The 17482-nt window shown below is 49.5% G+C and overlaps 1 protein-coding gene across 2 annotated transcripts in view; it reads left to right on the top strand.

The window, feature by feature from the left end:
• The window catches only part of ENTREP1 (endosomal transmembrane epsin interactor 1), a 69911-nt gene extending 61515 nt beyond the window's left edge, over window positions 1–8396 (top strand). For both annotated transcript variants that reach the window (XM_076008643.1, XM_020289300.2), the window contains exons 7-11: window positions 59–188; window positions 340–418; window positions 1789–1941; window positions 4246–4538; window positions 7548–8396. In XM_076008643.1, the coding sequence (XP_075864758.1) occupies window positions 59–188; window positions 340–418; window positions 1789–1941; window positions 4246–4538; window positions 7548–7754 (862 nt within the window). In that variant the 3' untranslated portion in view covers window positions 7755–8396. The remainder of the gene's footprint in view (window positions 1–58; window positions 189–339; window positions 419–1788; window positions 1942–4245; window positions 4539–7547) is intronic.
• The last annotated feature ends 9086 nt before the right edge of the window (window positions 8397–17482 follow it).

Raw genomic sequence — 17482 nt, 5'->3', positions numbered from 1 at the left:
ACGGTCATCTGGCCAGTCCGTAGAACATGCTCCCTGATGCCCAGGTGCTTTTTCCTAGGATGGTCGGTCCTGATGTCATCCCACTGCCGCATATCTACGGAGCGCGCATCAAAGGCGTGGAAGTGTTCTGTCCCCTGGACCCCCCGCCTCCGTACGAAGCCGTGGTGAGCCAGATGCACCAGGAGCAGGTATGGAGACTGCAAGTAGGGAGCACAGCACGCCTCCCAGAGAGCAGTGGGGACACTGTGTCCTGCCCGTCTTTTTAGGGAGTCCGCTGGGGTCCGATGAGGGCTCAGCCGAACATCCGCAAAACCAACCCTCTTTCTTCCTGTGATGCAGGGATCTCCGTTCCAAATGCCAGAAGGGTCAGAAGCTGCTACCAGCCCATTGGAACCAGTTTGCACACAAGTGGTTCAAGGTAATAGATACGTTATTGCTGCCCAGTGTCATGGTTCGGTTGATTAAAAAACATGATGGAGTAATGATCTGTCTGGTGTTGTGTTGGAGGTAAGATATTCTTGGAGCAAAACATTGAAGCTACAGCCTTTTTTCCAGGTGCAAAAATACTGTCAAATATTGGGGCTTATCAGTGGGAGATAATATGTGAACAGGAAAAAAAAAAAAGATATCCTTACCATCTTTTATGAATAACCAGACTGTTCTCAGGAACCCATGAAATAGATTACAGAGTTTAATTTGGCATTCCTGTGTTTTCCGAGCTACGATTTTCTTTCTCCTGTTAAAGTTAGATGGACTCTTTTTCAGGGAAAAAAGAGTTTCATTTACTGCAGGGTGGTTTGCTGTAAGATTGTGCTGTGTCATTTATAACTTGGGGCCTGGTTCATGCTGCCTGAGCATCTGGTAGATTCTCATTGTCAGTCCCACGTGAAATGCTAGAGTCAGTTTACATTTATCCTTGCAATTTAAGGGAGGATGGTTATGGCTTTCTCTCTTTGGGAAGGTTTTAAATGGCTCTGAGAATTGTCCATCAGGGCATAATCGCAAATGGTAATAAATAATGGATCCATCAGCAATTTTAGATGGAGGAGATTCTTCATCAGTACCATTTGGAATGGCTTTCCATTCTGTTCACGTTCCATCTTCAGTAGAATTATGACACAGCGTTCTGTTCTTCTAAATATCTTTTCCACTTTTAAAAACAGTTTCCCAAACCACAACTAGGGCTCACAAATGATGATTTTATTTTCCTGAGCATAAGTCATTCAGTTCCAGAGTGATTCTACTGATCCATTTAGTGGCTCTTTAACTCAGCTTTCCGGGAGTTCTCAGCCTGGCATGCAGTCTGGGTTGTGCAGATAAGTCCTCTGCCAGCATTTGGCCTGCAGTCTACATAGTGGCCACCCCACCTGGGCAGGTATTACCTTCAGCAGAAGCAAGCTCATCCTGAATGATCAGAAACTCTGAAATGCCTGGGAGTTTTTCCGTATTGCACCAAGATGATTCAGTGGATAAGATTGGAAGCACCTTTAGGAAAAACTGACATTTTGGCATGGCTTATTTTGCTCTAGCATTTAAATTTTTTGTTGTTGTTGTTTGTTTTTTCTAGGTATGGAGGGCTGGTTTGGAGAGGCAGATTTTCCCACAGTGCTGGGAAATGAAAACGTACTGGGCCTGCAGCCTAAATAAATGTTATCAACTTTAGTACCCTTGCCCCGGCAGGTTTGGGCTCACAGGTGTTTCCTGCCCAACATTTTGAAGACTGCAGCTGGTGAAATAATTTATGTTTCTCCTCTCTCTCTCTCTCTTTTTTTTTTTTTTTTTTATCAGGTGGGGACATTCCTAACACACCTGGAGAAGAAAGCACATCCATTTCAACGCCCAGCTCAAGCCTGGCGCAGCCGGTGAGAAGCCGGAGAGCCCTCCCGGCCCTGAGGACAAGATCAAAGAGCGACCCTGTGCTCCATCATTCCGAGGACAGAGGTGATGTTATTCCCCGAGCTCTTTGCAGAGCACTGTGCTTATTTGCCTAAAGGTGTCAGGCGAAAGCAGGTGGCTCCGGCAAGCCCAAGGCCCTGCAGTTCAAGCGGTAACTTGATGGAGGTTAAGAGGTCTTGGGAAAGTAAAATATTCCACACGCACGCTGGGAATATACATCTGCAACACCTTTTAAGGATGGTAGAGTGTTTTTTTTTTTTTTAAGTCGTCACCCAAAGCACTTGGTTCCCATGACATACCGTGCTAGGTGCTACATGAGGAAAATTATGCACACCTAGTTCTGACTCCTAGATGCTACAGTCTGGTGGGAATATACATTCTCCTTAAGGAAAATGTCAAAGGGGGGTAAATTTTTTTTACCCCATCTTCTGTAATTTAACGTTTTGTTGTCTTTTTACTGTGTATGAGTAGATGGATTATTGAAATCTTACCTTGTTTAAAACTTTAGATAGAGTCAAACACACAGGTTCATACCCTTCACCTCTCTCCCTCTCTTTGTTGAGTTTGTTTGTGTATAGATGTTACTTGAACAATTAAAAATGTTTAATTATTACGCGTTTTAAAATAACAACATGGAGACCTTTTTCTGAGTCTGAGACTGCCTGAACATCTCCAAATATCTCTTCGTTGTAGAAAATTGTAAAAAGTAAAGGAAATAGAGGAAGAAAATGAAAACCTTCTGTAATTCCACCAGCACGGGCTTCCTTTTGTGAACTAGTCTAAGAATTGGCCTCTGCTCTTCTGAAACTCTGTGCAGATTCGGCTTTGACAGTCCTCCCGCCCTGCTCTCTCCCAGGTCCCGTCTTGAGCCTTTCCGGTCTCTGTTCTGTCCCCCTCACAGCCTGTGTTGTCTGCCACAGCTCTGGACTGACCGTGTGGGAGCCAGAGAGAACACTGACCTAGTCTCAGCAGCGGCTGCCGGCTGCCGAGCGGGGAGGAAGTCCTCCTGCCTGGGCCTGAGCGCGCCGCCACGACCCCCGCGGCGGCCGGGCAGCCTGGCCTCTGAGCCAGTCCCGAGACCCGCCTCCCCTGAGGGTCTGCTGCACCCTACCCGGCAAGTGGAGGACTCCAGCCTCGATGGGAACTTAGCCGTCCCACACAGCCTAGGGAGATCTTTCTGGAAGCCCTTCTCATTCTGCAGCCCTGCAGGGCCAAGGACACGCGTTCACCTGTTGGAGCCCCCTCCTTCGCCCCCCACTGAGGAAGGTACCAGGCTGCCTTCACGTGGACGAGTGTCGACCCCTGACCCTGTCCTCACACACGAGTGTCTTCAGCGAGTGTTTCTGGAAGACTCTTGTTCTCTGTGCCATGCACCTGACGGCCCGGGAGGACAGCCTCTCGCCCCCATGGTTTAAAGCTCCCACGCCTGACTTTCTGCAGAGGAAAAGGAGTGCTCCCCTCCCTCCACCTTTTCTCCCACCCCTGCTTCCCGTTTTCCTCGAATGTCTAAATTCCTGTTCAGCAGGCCTCCGCAGACTGACGGCACCCGTGCTGTGTGCACTGGGGGCTGCTGGCTGGCTGGCTGGCTTACGGACACGCAGAGACCAGACGTGGGTTTCACTTCCCCACTTCACAGCGCGGTGGCCTTCTGCTGGTCGTCACACCCTTGCTGACATAGGTAGCTGTGGGAATTGGAGCCTGCGGTGGATTTCCCAGGCCGTGTTGGCGTCCAGAATGATGCCCGCCTTTTCTGCACCTACATTTCTCTTTCTGTAATAGCCAGCCATAGACCCACCTCCTTCCTAGCCACGGTGCGAGCGCCGGTAATGTGAGTCGGTACGGTGCCCGTGAGGAGGTGTAGGACGAAGGTACGGTCAGAGTGAACAGGGTGCCACGCGCGTCCCTCAAGTCTTGTCTCTCTTCAGCCCCTTCCTCTCTGTGTGGCTCCGTCATCCTCCCCCCTGGAACATTCCAGCATTCTCATTGGTCAGCCGTGTGTGCTCTGCTCTGCCCACGCATTATTTGCCAGGCCTCATGAAACTTGCTCCATTTGGTTTGCATTCTGGGATTCTGTTCTCTGTCATATGTCTTGACCTTGGGGGTTGTGTTTTGTGGGACACAATGAAATGTTTGGGGCCATATCCTATTGGAACTGCACTTCAGGGAATTAGCTTGCGCCGTAGTTTTCCTCCCCCCTTCCTTCTGCAAGGTGAGGAGCAAGATGTGCATGGCTACCGGCATTTGTCAGACATTTTCCATGCTGACTTTTGTGGTCTGTGCTGTTTCAGGTACAGGCGTGTGGTCAGAGGAGCTTGACCAGTGGGAACATGTTTTTGTCTCTGCCCACAGCCGCCCCGGTGCTCAGCTGTGAAGCCGCGACCCAGACCGAAAGGAGACTGGATCTGGCTGCGGTGACTTTGAGGAGAGGCTTGAGATCCAGAGCTTCACGATGCAGACCACGGTCGCTAATAGATTACAGATCTTACATAGACACCAAGCTGCTGGTGGCGAGGTTCCTGGAGCAATCTTCCTGCAGCATGACCCCAGACATCCATGAACTTGTAGAAAACATTAAATCTGTTTTGAAGTCTGATGAGGAGCACATGGAGGAAGCCATCACCAGTGCCAGTTTCCTGGAACAGGTAGTTTCATTATCAATATCAGACATGAAACAAGTAACTCGTTTCCATGGCAGCTTAAGTGGCTTCTCTGATTTCCTGTCCGAGGCAGAGTAAGTTCATGGTCACAGTCTCAAGGGAAATGGGGTTAAGGGTCAGGGGAGGGGGAGAGAGGAAGCAGAGAGCTTTCCTTTCAGGTGTGGAACTTTTCCACAGTGTTTTTGGCTCTAGGGAAAAGAACCCAGTTTTTCCGGGATGTGGAAGCACGCCTGGAAAAAAGAAAAGAGAGCAGCCAGGGAATGAAAGCAAAGGGTATGGGCAGTGTGGAGCACATTCAACATTTGATTTTCTTTTTTTCTTTTTTGAGGCAGAGTCTCACTCTATTGCTCAGGCTAGAGTGCCGTGGCGTCAGCCTAGCTCACAGAAACCTCAAACTCCTGGGGGCAAGGGATCCTTCTGCCTCAGCCTCCCAAGTAGCTGGGACTACAGGCACGCACCACCATGCCCAGCTAATTTTTTCTATATATTTTTAGTTGTCCAGCTAATTTCTTTCTATTTTATTTAGCACAGATGGGGGTCTCACTCTTGCTCAGGCTGGTCTCGAATTCCTGAGCTCAAGCTATCCGCCCGCCTGGGCCTCCCAGAGTGCTAGGATGACAGGCATGAGCCACCGCATCTGCCCCGACATTTGATTTTCTAAACTGAAGGTCTCTCATGATAGGGTGTGTTGTCTCAGCCCTCTGAAATGATGACATAGGTGAGTTGTAATATTGACGAGATTCTGGGAGCTGCTCCCATGCCCACAAAATGTTTGGCAAGATAAATAAGTCAGTAGGACTTAAAAGAATAAATGCTTTTTTTTTCATAGACTAAAAGGTACAAGGCAGTCCCCCAAACTGAAGGCACCCAGAATGAAGATAAACTTGGTCATGAGCATAATCCGGTTGAGGCTCAGGTTTCTCGTCTTTAAGGTGCAGGGTTGGACTTGGAGGTGTGGAGGGTTATCTCTAATGAACGGAATTTCCTTCCGCTAAGAATCTTCTCTCCACCTCTTTTAAAAGCCATTGCCTTTTAGGTGTTTACGTCTTTGCTGTGGGGGCTGGATGTTGTAGACGTCACTGCACAACAGCACAGGGGTGTCACATGGTTCTGTGTCTTTGTGCATTTAGTGCCCAGCAACTGCTTCTTAAGTTGAATCGGGCTGATTCTCAGGGTAACGCCCAGCTCTAGGATGCTACGTAAATTTTCAGGTCAGCTTGAAAAAATACCCTTCTCACTTTCCTTTCTGTTCCCCCTTTCCACCTGCTGGCCTCCTCGTACAGAAGCCAGAGGCCAAATTCTCTCCCAGTCTCTCGGGGTTTCCAGGGAGGAGAGTGATCCGATTACTTGCACAGAGGGGTTCCTGGGCCAGAGACCCTCTTGTGATCTGCTCACTGAAAGAGTGGCCGACCAGGGATTCTGGGTCAGGCCCCTGTTACTGGCCTGTGTAGGGGAACCATCCTACACCCTGCTGTCCCTCACCTGCTCATTCCCTGCCACCTTCTCTCTGTCCGGCCCTAGCAGTCCAATAAACAGGAGCCACTTCTCACGGGCTGCCGAGCTCTGATGAGGTGTAAGAGCTGGGGCATTCACCTGGCAGTTGGTCTGGGCCTCCTGCAAAGTCTTTATTCCTGGGAAATGGCTCTGGAGAAAAAGAACAAGTACTTACTGTGGAACAGCTGCTATCATTACTAGTGTTTGCTAGATCCTTGTACCCCTGACCGATTAAAAGTTCACAGTCTTAGATTGCTGCGATAGATTGTGGGCCATCTACTGGGGTCTTCTAGGACAGGCCCCCGGAGGTGAGGTTTCATAATGCCACACCCCTCCCTAGACAGAAGCAGGCAAGGACAACGGAAGGGTGACTCTACTCAGCTTTGCACAATTTTCCCTCTCGTTAGTATCACTAGGATGAATTTTTAGATCCATTTTCATTTTCGTCAATATCAAAACAGCTCATCCTGACTTACCATGTAACACAGTCAACATCTATGAATGTTGGAATTTTCTTCTTAGGAGACAAAGACAGGTCTCACAGACAAATATATTTAGTAAAACTGTTGACAAATTTAATATCCCATCTTTTAGGGGATAACCTTTTAATAACCTTAGAAACTAAAAAAGTCATCCAAATGATTGTTCTGTGACACTAGGTGGTAATAAAGCACCTGAGTTTTTCCCAAGGTGCTAACAGTATCATAGGTCATGTAGACATGGCTGTGCAGTTTTTTAAAATTGTATTAACTGGACAGTTCTCTCCTCTTCAATCCCAGGTAGATAAAAAAAATTCCCATATTTTTGCTATTTTTACAGAGTAAGTGATATTATATGTTTAAAGTTACATATGCAACACACTGCAAAATAGATCTGGCAATAGAATGATTCTTAAAGAGTTTTGACAAATAAATTGGCCTAGTTAGGTTGTTCATTGAAAGGTTATCAGATCCATTAGACAACGTCATCGATTTTGGTTGACATTTTATAGACACATGACCTGGTCACGGTCCCAGACCAGTGGTTCTCAAATTTTCAAATGCATTGGTCTCGCTTGGGTCTTTGTTAAAAAACACAGATGCTCAAGCCCTTTTCCAGACTAACTGCCACAACTACTGTGGTAGCAGCTGGGAATCTAGTGATGTTCAGACTCCAACGAGAATCACTGGCACAGCCCTCAGGGAAATTGGAGGGAAGTGATGAAAAAGGATGTTGTTAAATACAAAGCAAGAGATTTCAGCCGATGAGTCACGCAAGTGTAGTCTACCGGTCTGCCATTGAAACGGTAGAACGTAGAACTTTGGAGAGGAGGCAGTATGTATGTCCAGAGCACCTTCGGAATGCCAACTGGGTTCCGCTTTGGGAAAAGACCCTTTTGACTTTTCCAAAGCAAGTTCACACGGAGGGAGGCATGGGGACAGACAGACGTAAGAGGCAGGTCAAAGGGCCGCCTGTGGTGAAGCCGACTTAACTTCTCCCCACCCCTCTGTTCTCCCAAAGATCATGGCCCCCTTGCAGCCCGGCGCTTCCCGGGCCCTCGCGCCGCCCTCGCGGAGACGGCCGGGCCTGCTGCACCTGCGGAGCTGCGGCGACCTCAGCACCTTCGCCCCGGCCGGGAGGCCGCAGGCCCGGAGGAGGCCCCGGCGGCAAGCGGAGGCTGAGCGGCCACACAGCCTCATCGGGGTCGTCCGAGAGACTGTCCTGTGACGCCCGGAAGGAAGGCGGACAGACGGAAGGCCACTCCTGAGGGAGGACCCCCCTCCTCGCTGTGCTGCTTCCTGGCTGGGAGCTTGGGGCGCTCCTCTGGGAACTCCCCAGAAAGAGGGGAGTTCTGGGGGGCATTTGTTTCCACTCCTTGACTCCTCTCTTTGCTGACCAAGAGCATTCGAGGGCGAACGCGTAGCGTCTTCCGGGCCCACTGGGTTTTGATGCACCGAGTCTGAGGTTGTGGAGGCTGCGGCCTGGCAGCGTTCCCGACCGTCACCGGCCCGGTGTGGGCAGAAACCCGGAGAATGGTTCTTTGCCCACCTCACCCCTAGCCTCTGTTTGATGCTGATTCTTTCCCTCCTGGAAGGACAGACTGCTGGGCTGCTATTTATAGCTGCCCACAGCCTTTTCCCTGCTCAGCGGATTGGCAGGAAATGGGGTGATTGACCCCGATGTGTCCACACTCCTCAAGCCTCTTTCCAGATCACCCTCGAAGCAAACTCTCTTTAGGAAAATCAGGAAATTTTTAAGTGACAAATTTTAATGAAAGACATTTAGGGAGAGAATTGTTGATTCCAGTTATTCATGCTTGCAAAACTAGAGACGCCTAAGGCAGAACTGAGAATAAAAATGTTTACTTTGGACGTCTGGGCTCAGCGTGCAATATTTGCTTATGCTTAGGCGGCCAGGCCTTACCGTGCGGAGGGTCTGGAACTTGGAGCCGTGGTGGTCGGGTTTGCTGGGCAGGGCAGGCCACCAAACGAGTTTAATGTCCAGAGCGCCTGACCCCCATGGATAACACCGTGTCCTTCATTCAGGCGAGCGCTTGGCTGAATGGCTTCAGGGAGCTGCATTCTAGTGGGCCGTGAACAATAATCAATCGAGTAATTCCAGATTGGGGATTGTTACCGAGAGAAAAGGGGGCTTTTGGTTGAGGGGCTTCTGTGAGGAAGTGACATTTGAGCTGGGATGTGACTCGGAGAGGCTTAATGCACCAGAGGCCACTGTGACCACAACTCAGGGCAGAGGTGGGGGCAGGAGGCTGCACGCCAAGTGGAGCGCTGGTTCTTGCTGGGCACGGCCTGTGCACCCGCTGCCGTGTGGAGACGTTGCTCACACTCTCATTTCCTGCCCGCAGCAGCCGAGGAGGTGGGAGCTGTTATTGCCCCCATTTTACAGATGTGGAAGGTGAGGTTCAGTACCTTGCCCAGGGTCCCTCAGAAGCTAAGGAGTGTAGCTGACATTCACACCCAAGCAGTCCAGCTCCAGAAACCACTCCACCCCTCAACCTCCCAAACAGGAGCAGTCTGCCCTCTCATGTTGCAGTGAGAAAGTGGCCGTTGAGACTTCTAGCTTGGCTCCCCAGACCCCAGGGTCCCCCGGCTCCAAGCCAACAAGCCATGCCAGAGTGGGGCCAGGGGACGGAGAAAAGAAGAGGGGAAAGACTTGTTTGAAGGCGCTGGGCTGGGGAGGAAAGGGCTGGGGAAACATCTGGAAATGGGTAGAGACAGAAGGCCATGAAAGGGGCTGGGAGGCCTGGCCTTTTTAACTAGGGGGAGCTGTGTTTGGGGAGACCTACAGGGCTTCCAGAATGGCACTCTCTGGTTCTCATAGACTTGTCCCCAGGCATGACTCCCCCACCCAGGCGCGTGGTCTTCCCGCTTCTCCAGAAGTCCTTGCTGTTGGCACCATCGCTGGCCCCTGGGGCTGGCCACTGCCCTGGGGGAAATCTTTGAGCGCCTCACTGCAGCTCGCTGAGCCTGCGCATCTCGCTAGCTTCTGTGGACTGGCCATGCAGCCCAGTCTGGCTGCTTCCCCCCTTCATAGCTACTTGTTTGCCCCCAACCTGGTTCCTCCCCGTGTGGCCCAGCAGCTGGGAAGAGGAGGGGCTGACTACCTTACCTCGCTCGGGCCTGGCCGGGCCCCTCTTGCCTTTCTCAGCTTTTCTTTTTTCCCCACTCTGGGAGAACATCCCTTCCCACCTTCCCTTCTGAACCCTACTGCTCACCTCCAACTCCCGCCGCAGCCTCTCTGTGTGCCTGGAAGGCTCAGGCCAGACAGGTGGGTACTGCAAGTGTGGACTGTGTCTGACTTCTAGCCTTGGGAGAGCAGGCACAGAGATGGCCTCGGCCATCCTGAGGACAGGGCAGTTGTCAACAGCAACCAGAAGAGGAAAGGAGGCATAAAGCCTTAGGTGGCTACTGGGAGGAAGGGGGACCTGTCTCCGCTTCGCAGAATTGACTCTGCAACTCAGGAATGTCTCATGTAATTCCAGGACCTGGAGTTCTTGGTGAAACCAGAAAACTGACCTCTGTCTTGCTTCCCTGACTTTAAGGACTATTAAAGTCAATATATATATATATATATGTACACACACATGCACACACACACATGCACATAATTGTATAGTACAATATTTTATATATATTTATCATGGGAGGGAACTCAGAGGTCATGATTTATCTTTCTGCTAGTTTGGATGGTAATACACTTTTAAGTATAATATACTAATAATACAGTTTAATATACTTAAGCATTAGTAATGTGATATCCATGTTCATAGGTTATCTGAATATACATAGAGAGGGCAGCTATTTTGTCCTTGGAGTACCTTAGGAATCCACAGTGCGGAAGTGATGAATCAGCATTTCAAATGTGGTTATCAAAATTACGCCAGAGGGCTGAGTAGTGAGCATGAGGGATGTTTGAGGTGAGTGACAGTCAAGAGGCGTGCCTGGCTAGAAGCATCATCCAGTCATCGTTGCCTCTGCACCAACGGGGCATAAGAATCTGGTCCCCACTGCATGAGATTGTCACAGGTGGGACCAGGATCCAGGCTGCTACTTCAGAATGTTGTCACCTCTGCCTTAACCTTCTAAGCAAGCTGTGTGTCCGAGAGTCCGAGGACAGGGAGGACTTCCCCAAGCTCACGGACTGTTTTCTGCCACCCTGCCAATGAGTGTGTCTGGCTGGCAGAATTGCCCCTCGCCTTGCTTTCGTTGGAATGTCCTGATGATGAGGTTTGGCAAAGGAGTCTACGGCCTGTCATTGCCTCATATTTACCAAAAGCACCGGACAAATTGGCTAGATCAGGTCACGATACCCCCTCGATTTGCAGATGAGGAAATTGGGCCCAGTGCTAAGGGCAGAGCAGGGGCGAGACCAGCACTCCTAGCTGGGGTGAACTCTTGGTGTGGCACATGCCGTGCATTTGGACAGTGTATAATGACGCGTGTCCGCCGTTGGAGTACTATACAGAGTAGATTCGCCATCCTACAAATCCTCCATGCTCAGCTTGTTCATCCCTCCCTCCCCGTTAACTCCTGGCAGCCAGTGGTCCTTTTACTGTCTCCGCAGTTGTGCTTTTCCAGAGTGTCACATAGTTGGAATCACATGTTATACCTGGCAGCCTTTTCAGACTCACTTCTTTAACTTAATACTATGCCTTCAAGCTTCCTCCATGTCTTTCTATGGCTTGGTAATTTATTCAAACCCCGTTTTAGATTATTCGATTCGATAGTCCTGAAAGCACCCTCTCGAGTCCACATCTCGACATGCTCACCCTCATTTTCTGAACTTACTGCTGTCGGGGGCCAGGGTCTGCGGCCCACGCTGGGTCAGCGCCGGCCTGGGCTCCCACTCCAGACGGAGTTCCCCTGTGGTGTCGAGCCCGATCTGTGTGGTGGGGACGTTGACGAAGAGGACTGGGAGCGAGCGGGTGGGGAGACAGCTTTCCCTCTGCGCCCGTCTCGGTGGCCCAGGCCACCTGTGAGCCGAGGCTCATCCTCAGAGAAACGCCCGGGGCACCAAGGTGCAAGGCGTGGGCGAGCCCGGCAGGATTGGGAAGAACTGGCAGAGGAAAGCAGGCGCTGCTGCCAGGCCTCTGGACGCAGAACAAAGGCGCCCATTTCCTCCTCCCCCAGGCCACTGCGGGATGCAGACGGGAACAAGGAGGCAGGGGGGAAGGGCCGGAGAAGGCCATCTTTGTTTCTGTGGTGTTCCTCCCTGAGGCCTCTGCAAGGGAAGCCAAGTCTGGGGTCCAAAGGCTCCACTTTTCTTCCACTTCTCTCCCCCTGCAGGAGGCTTCGTCCTCTCATTCATTCAACAGGTATGTGGTGAGCTACAGAGTACCAGGCAGCTGGCCAGCTGCTTCGCTTGGCAAGAAGAGGGGACGCACACAACAACAATAAGAAGTACTAGGTGCAAAGTCACCTTCCTCTGGGCTGCTGCTGAACCGAGCCCAGGCCCCGACAGGGAGGAGGAGCCAAGAAAAGGTGACCTTGGAGACCACTGGGCCTAGACCTGACTTATTAGAAGCCTGGTACAAAAGGATCCCTCATCCCTGATTACCAAACAGGTCATGGCTGTGGACGCCCCAGGGTGAGGATCTGTAGACCTGGGCTCATGACGGCTGGTGGTGCACCATCTTGGAAATTCTGCAAGAAAAATTATGCATGACACTTGTTAAAGATGGTAAGGAAGACTTTATTCAAGAAGGGACTACCAAAGTGGGGTTTTGCTATAGGGGTGAGAGGGCAGACTCAACCCCGAATACAACAAGGACCAGTGGAGATTCATAGCCACAGATCAGGGTTGGGGCCAGTGGGTGGACAAATACTAAGAGGAGACATCAGGGCTAGGGCGGTTCTCGATAGACCAACTCAGTAGGATTCTTGCAGAAGGCAGGCTGGGGTGATAAGTATCAGGGTAGGGATTGAGGAATTTGATCAGATATCAAGGGTAGGAGACTTTTGCTAAACTGCTCAGCAGGATTCTTGCTAAAACTGGACTAAGCAGGCCAGGGTCAGAGCCTACGAGAGTCACAAGAGCCTGACTCAAGTTTGAGAGAGTCTTTGTCAGAATCTGAAGAGCACGCCCTTTCCTGAGCAGGAACCTCTCGCCACACTGTGTCCCTTGCCTCGGGCTGGTCACTGTCTCCAGAGAAATGCTCTTTTCATTTCAACAGCTGGCAGAATCTCAGGTGTTTTGCCCCAACAAAGGAGCTAGAGCCAAACTTTAGGATGAATTATCATGCCTTGCACAGAGTGGCTGTAGGTCCCCGGCCCACAGAGCATTCCCAGCATCTTTTAGATACTGTACGTGAATTCTCACCCAAAAGGAGCATTTCCTTGGCATGGATGCAGAGAGAAAGGGACACTTACACACTGTTGGTGCAACTCCTATGGAAAACAGTATGGCGATTCCTCAAAAAACTAAAAGTAGACCTACCATTCAACCCAGCAGTCCCACTACTGGGTATCTACCCAAATGAAAAGAATTCATTTTTTTTGTGTGTGTGAAACTCTTTTATTTAAAAAGGAAATTTGGCTGGGTAGGGTGGCTCATGCCTGTAATCCTAGCCCTTCGGGAAGCTGAGGCAGGAGGATTGCTTGAGGTCAGGAGTTCTAGGTCGGCCTGAGCAAGAGCAAGACCCCATCCCTACTAAAAATAATCAGCCTAGCATCATGGCATGGCCTGTAGTCCCAGCTACTCAGGAAGTTGAAGCAGGAGGATTGCTTGAGCTCAGGAGTATGAAGTTGTGGTGAGCTATGGAGCTGTGGTGACACCACTACACTTCTAGCCCCGGCAACAGAGCAAGACCCTAAGGGACATGGGGGTTGGGAGAGAGGAAAAGGAGGAGACCAGATCAGACTAGACAAGGAAGAGGAAGAGGAGACCAGACCAGACCACACGAGAAAGAGGAGACCAGACTGGAGGAGCAAGAGGAGACCAGACCGGATGAATAAGAGGAGGCCAGACTGGACGAACAAGAGGAGACCAGATCAGAAGAGGAGATGAGCCCAGACAAGACCAGATGAGGAAGAGGAGACCAGGCTGTAGGAGACTGGAGGAGGAAGAGCAAGAAGTCATTTTATCAAAAAGACACCTGTACTCCATTGTTGATTGGAGCATAATTCACAATTGCAAAGATCTGGAATCAACTGAACCCTAAAGGCTTCCATATCATGGAAACTTACATTAAATAAAGTCTGTATGCTTTGCTCTCATTAATCTATCTTTTGTTATAAGGGCTTCAGCCATGAACCTCACGATGGGTGGAAAATTTTTTTTTCTCTCTTACAATGTATTTTTAAACCTATCAAAGCAGTATCAAAACAGTATGGAGACCCTTCAGAATCTATCCATGCCATGGTATTTGTGACAAGAGGATTTTGCCTAGGCTGGGGGGATCCTCCAGATTGCAGGGGTCCTCAAACTACGGCCCATGGGCCACATGTGGCCCGCCGAGGATAATTATCCGGCCTGCCGGGTGTTTTTGCCACTGCTGCCTGTCCTGCTTAGCAGCCGACTCGTCCTGGGCCCACAGTGCGCATGTGTGGAATGTGCGCACTCTTCAACGGCCCTCCAATGGTCTGAGGGACAGTGAACTGGTCCCCTGTTTAAAAAGTTTGAGCACCCCTGCTCCAGAGTCTAAGCCTCAGCTTTGTCCTGTAGTCTGTAGAGAAGTGGTTGCCCTCTTTCCCCACGCATGCATGGATTGCCTCACTCAGCAAATATTCATCAAGTGGCAACTAGATGTTGGGTACCGCCCAGGTACTGGGGATACAGCAGTGGACAAAGCACATGAAGTCCCTGCCTTCCCAGAGATTACATTTGAGTGGGAGGAGCCAGACCATGAAGAGAAAGATAATTAACACATTAACTGCCATGTGAGTTGTATTTAACTCACGCTAGTTTTGGGCCCAGGGCCTTGTGAAGCATATGTAACTCACATATCTCTTCACCTTGGGAGCCACATGAACTGTTTTTCCAGTTGCATATAATTCACACAAAGAAAACAATAAAAAGTAACAAATTTTTCATTAAATTAGAAAGGATTGTTTTGTTTTTGAAGTTTTTATTCTATGTTCATAATAAAACACTGTGGCTCCATGCAAGAAATTTTTTTTCTAGTGTGGCAGTCAATGTGCTAAAATAATAGCAAAGGGAATGAGGGCCATGAAGAAAAACAAAGCCCCGTAAAGGACAGGAGGCGATGGGCGCTGAAGCTGCAGACAGAGTGACCAGGGTAGGCCCTGCTGCACGGCAGTGGAGGAGGTGCGCAGAGAAGTCTCTGCTGATGTGACATTTCGGCAGAAACTTGCATGAAATAACAGTAAGCCATGTGGATTCTGAGAGAGGGTACAGTGATGGGCAGAGGCCCCCAGGCAGGGTGTTCTTGTTGGGTGTTCAAGGAGTAAAGTGGCTGCACTGGAGACCCGAGAGGGGGCCGGGAGCCACATCACACAGGGGCATCGCAAGGTCCTTGGATTTTAGTCTGCGTGTGATGGGACTCCTTTGGAGAGCTTTGGGCAGAAAATGCAATCTGATTTCACCATGTTCCTGGGTTCACTCTGGCTGATACATGGGGTGGAGGACGAGGAGAAGAGAAGAACCAGGAGGCCAGTGAGGAGGCTGCTGCAGTCATCCAGGTACAGGTGGTGGTGGCTGTTCCCAAGGAGGACCCGATGAAGGCCATGAGACACGGTGCCTGCCACAGTCGCTGTGTCCAGGGGGTGGTGCTCGCGACTTAACACAAGGACATTTCTGCCGCCTGTGTGCTTCTGGCTGTTATAATTGGTGACCATTCTTTCAACAAACTCACATGTTATGTATGTATCATGTGCCAGGCGCTACGCTGATGTACTAGGTAAAGAAGTGAGCCATGGTCCCCACCCACGTGGCACTCACAGAACAGCAGGGAAGGGAGGCAGAGAAGATACGTCATAGTCTGATGTGCTAAATGCTGGAAAAAGTACTAGAGGCTTCACAGCGCAGCGAGCAACTCATTCTGGGAGCAGGCACGGAGACTCAATGGGATTTGCCCAGGCAGGAATGGGTGGCAGGCAGTACGGGCACAAGATAAGGCCGTGGGGATGTATTTGGAGGACAGTCTGTGTCCAGAAGCAGTGAGGAGCTGCAGAAGATGAGGTAGGACAAAAGTTAGAAGCGGACTTGTAAAGCCCCTAGGGTACCATGCTAAAGCCCTTGGACAGTATCCCAGAGGCACGTGAGGACACCCCGAGAGAGCCCAGTGGCAGCATAGGGCATGGGTTGGAGTGGAAAAAACTAGAAATATGAACACCTTTTTTGATGTTATTGCTAATACCATTTGCAAAGGTTTAGGGCTTAAGAACAAAGATATCAATTGCAGCACAAGTTAAAATAGCAAGAAAAAAAAATAGGAAATAGGTCTAATATCCAGCAAGAGGAATAAATTATTTTGCACTAAAATCAAAGAAAAATTATATATAAGGTAGCATAACATACTGCCATTAAAAATATTTTCAAAGAATCCTTAATGACAGGATGAAAAGTTTACAGTATAACGTCAAATGAAAGAAGCAGGACCCAGGACTCACATACAATCCACATAGTCTAAAAGGAACATACCAAAGGGCCACAGTGATTCACTCTGGGTATTGAGATTACGTGTGATTGCTGTTCCCTTTTTTCAACTTTCCTAAATTTTTGAAAATTTTCACATGAATATGCATTAGTTTTGCAGTCAGAAAAATCAGTTCTAAATAAATGTTAAAAATCAATTTAAAATAAGGACTTACCCAACATGATTAAGAAGGGTGTCCTGAAGAACCCTATTTAGAGCAGAGGACTAGATACTTTGGAAGCAGAATGGGCAGAACTTGTTCTCTGATTGGATATGGGAGCAAGAGAGAGGATAGAGTCAAAGATAAATTAAGCACCACCTCTTCAGTCCCTTCTCATGCAACAGCCAGACCAATCGTGTTAAAACATAAGTCAGATCCATGTCCTCTGCTGACCAGCACCCTCCAGTGGCTCCCACCTCACTCAGATTAAAAACCAGTGACTTTAGAGTCACTTCAAAGCCTCATGTAAAATGTCTCACCCTGCCCTAGGATTCTCTCTCAACTCATAATCTCTCACTCTCCCTTCCCTTCCCTCCCTCTGCTCTGGCCTCTGCTCTGGCTTTCTCACTGTTCCTGGAATAGGAATACAAGTTCCTGCCTCAGGGCCTTTGCACCTGCCAGCCCCCTGCCTAGAACGCTTTTCCATGTCTGTTTGTCTGGCCCTCTCACCTCCTTCAAGTCTTGATTCAAATGTCCCTTCTCCATGAGGCCTTTTCTGGCCACCCTCTCCAAAATTGCAGCCCTCTGGGACTCTTACCTTGTCCCTGCTTATTTTTCTCCTTAGCACATCTCATGACTTACTATAACTTTTACTTTTTAAACTTGATTAATTTTAGTGCACGAGGACTCATTTAAGAGAAGGAAACAAAACAAAACAAAACAAACTTGATTATTTTTTGTCTCCTCCACTAGAATATAAGTTACAAGAAATCGGGAGTTTTGTCTGTTTTGTTCACTTCAGTCTCCCCAGCTTCTGTCGTGGGATTAACACACAAAATAGATGCTTGCTGATGGACTGAATGACCATAATCTAAGAGATGAGCCCAAACATTCCATTTACCACCCAAAACCCATCAGATTTACCATCGCTTAGTACAAGGCATTTGGCGGCCAGACTTCTTTCGGTAGTAAACTCTCCTGGTACGTGTAAAGTTAGATTCTATGTCTATATTATTTATTTTAATTGTCAGCCAGTTTCTTTGTTTGCAGGAACAGTGTAACTCTACGTGTGGTTTGGCGATTGGGGGGTGGCTGCGGGTAATGGGGTGGGACTCGGGCAGATGCAAGGAGGAGGGTCACACCTGGGCTGACCACCGAGGGGGCGCTGGTGCCATCGGA

Source organism: Microcebus murinus, chromosome 12 (genome assembly GCF_040939455.1).
Source record: "Microcebus murinus isolate Inina chromosome 12, M.murinus_Inina_mat1.0, whole genome shotgun sequence".
NCBI classification, from domain to species: domain Eukaryota; kingdom Metazoa; phylum Chordata; class Mammalia; order Primates; family Cheirogaleidae; genus Microcebus; species Microcebus murinus.
This window is presented reverse-complemented; position numbering and strand designations above follow the sequence as displayed.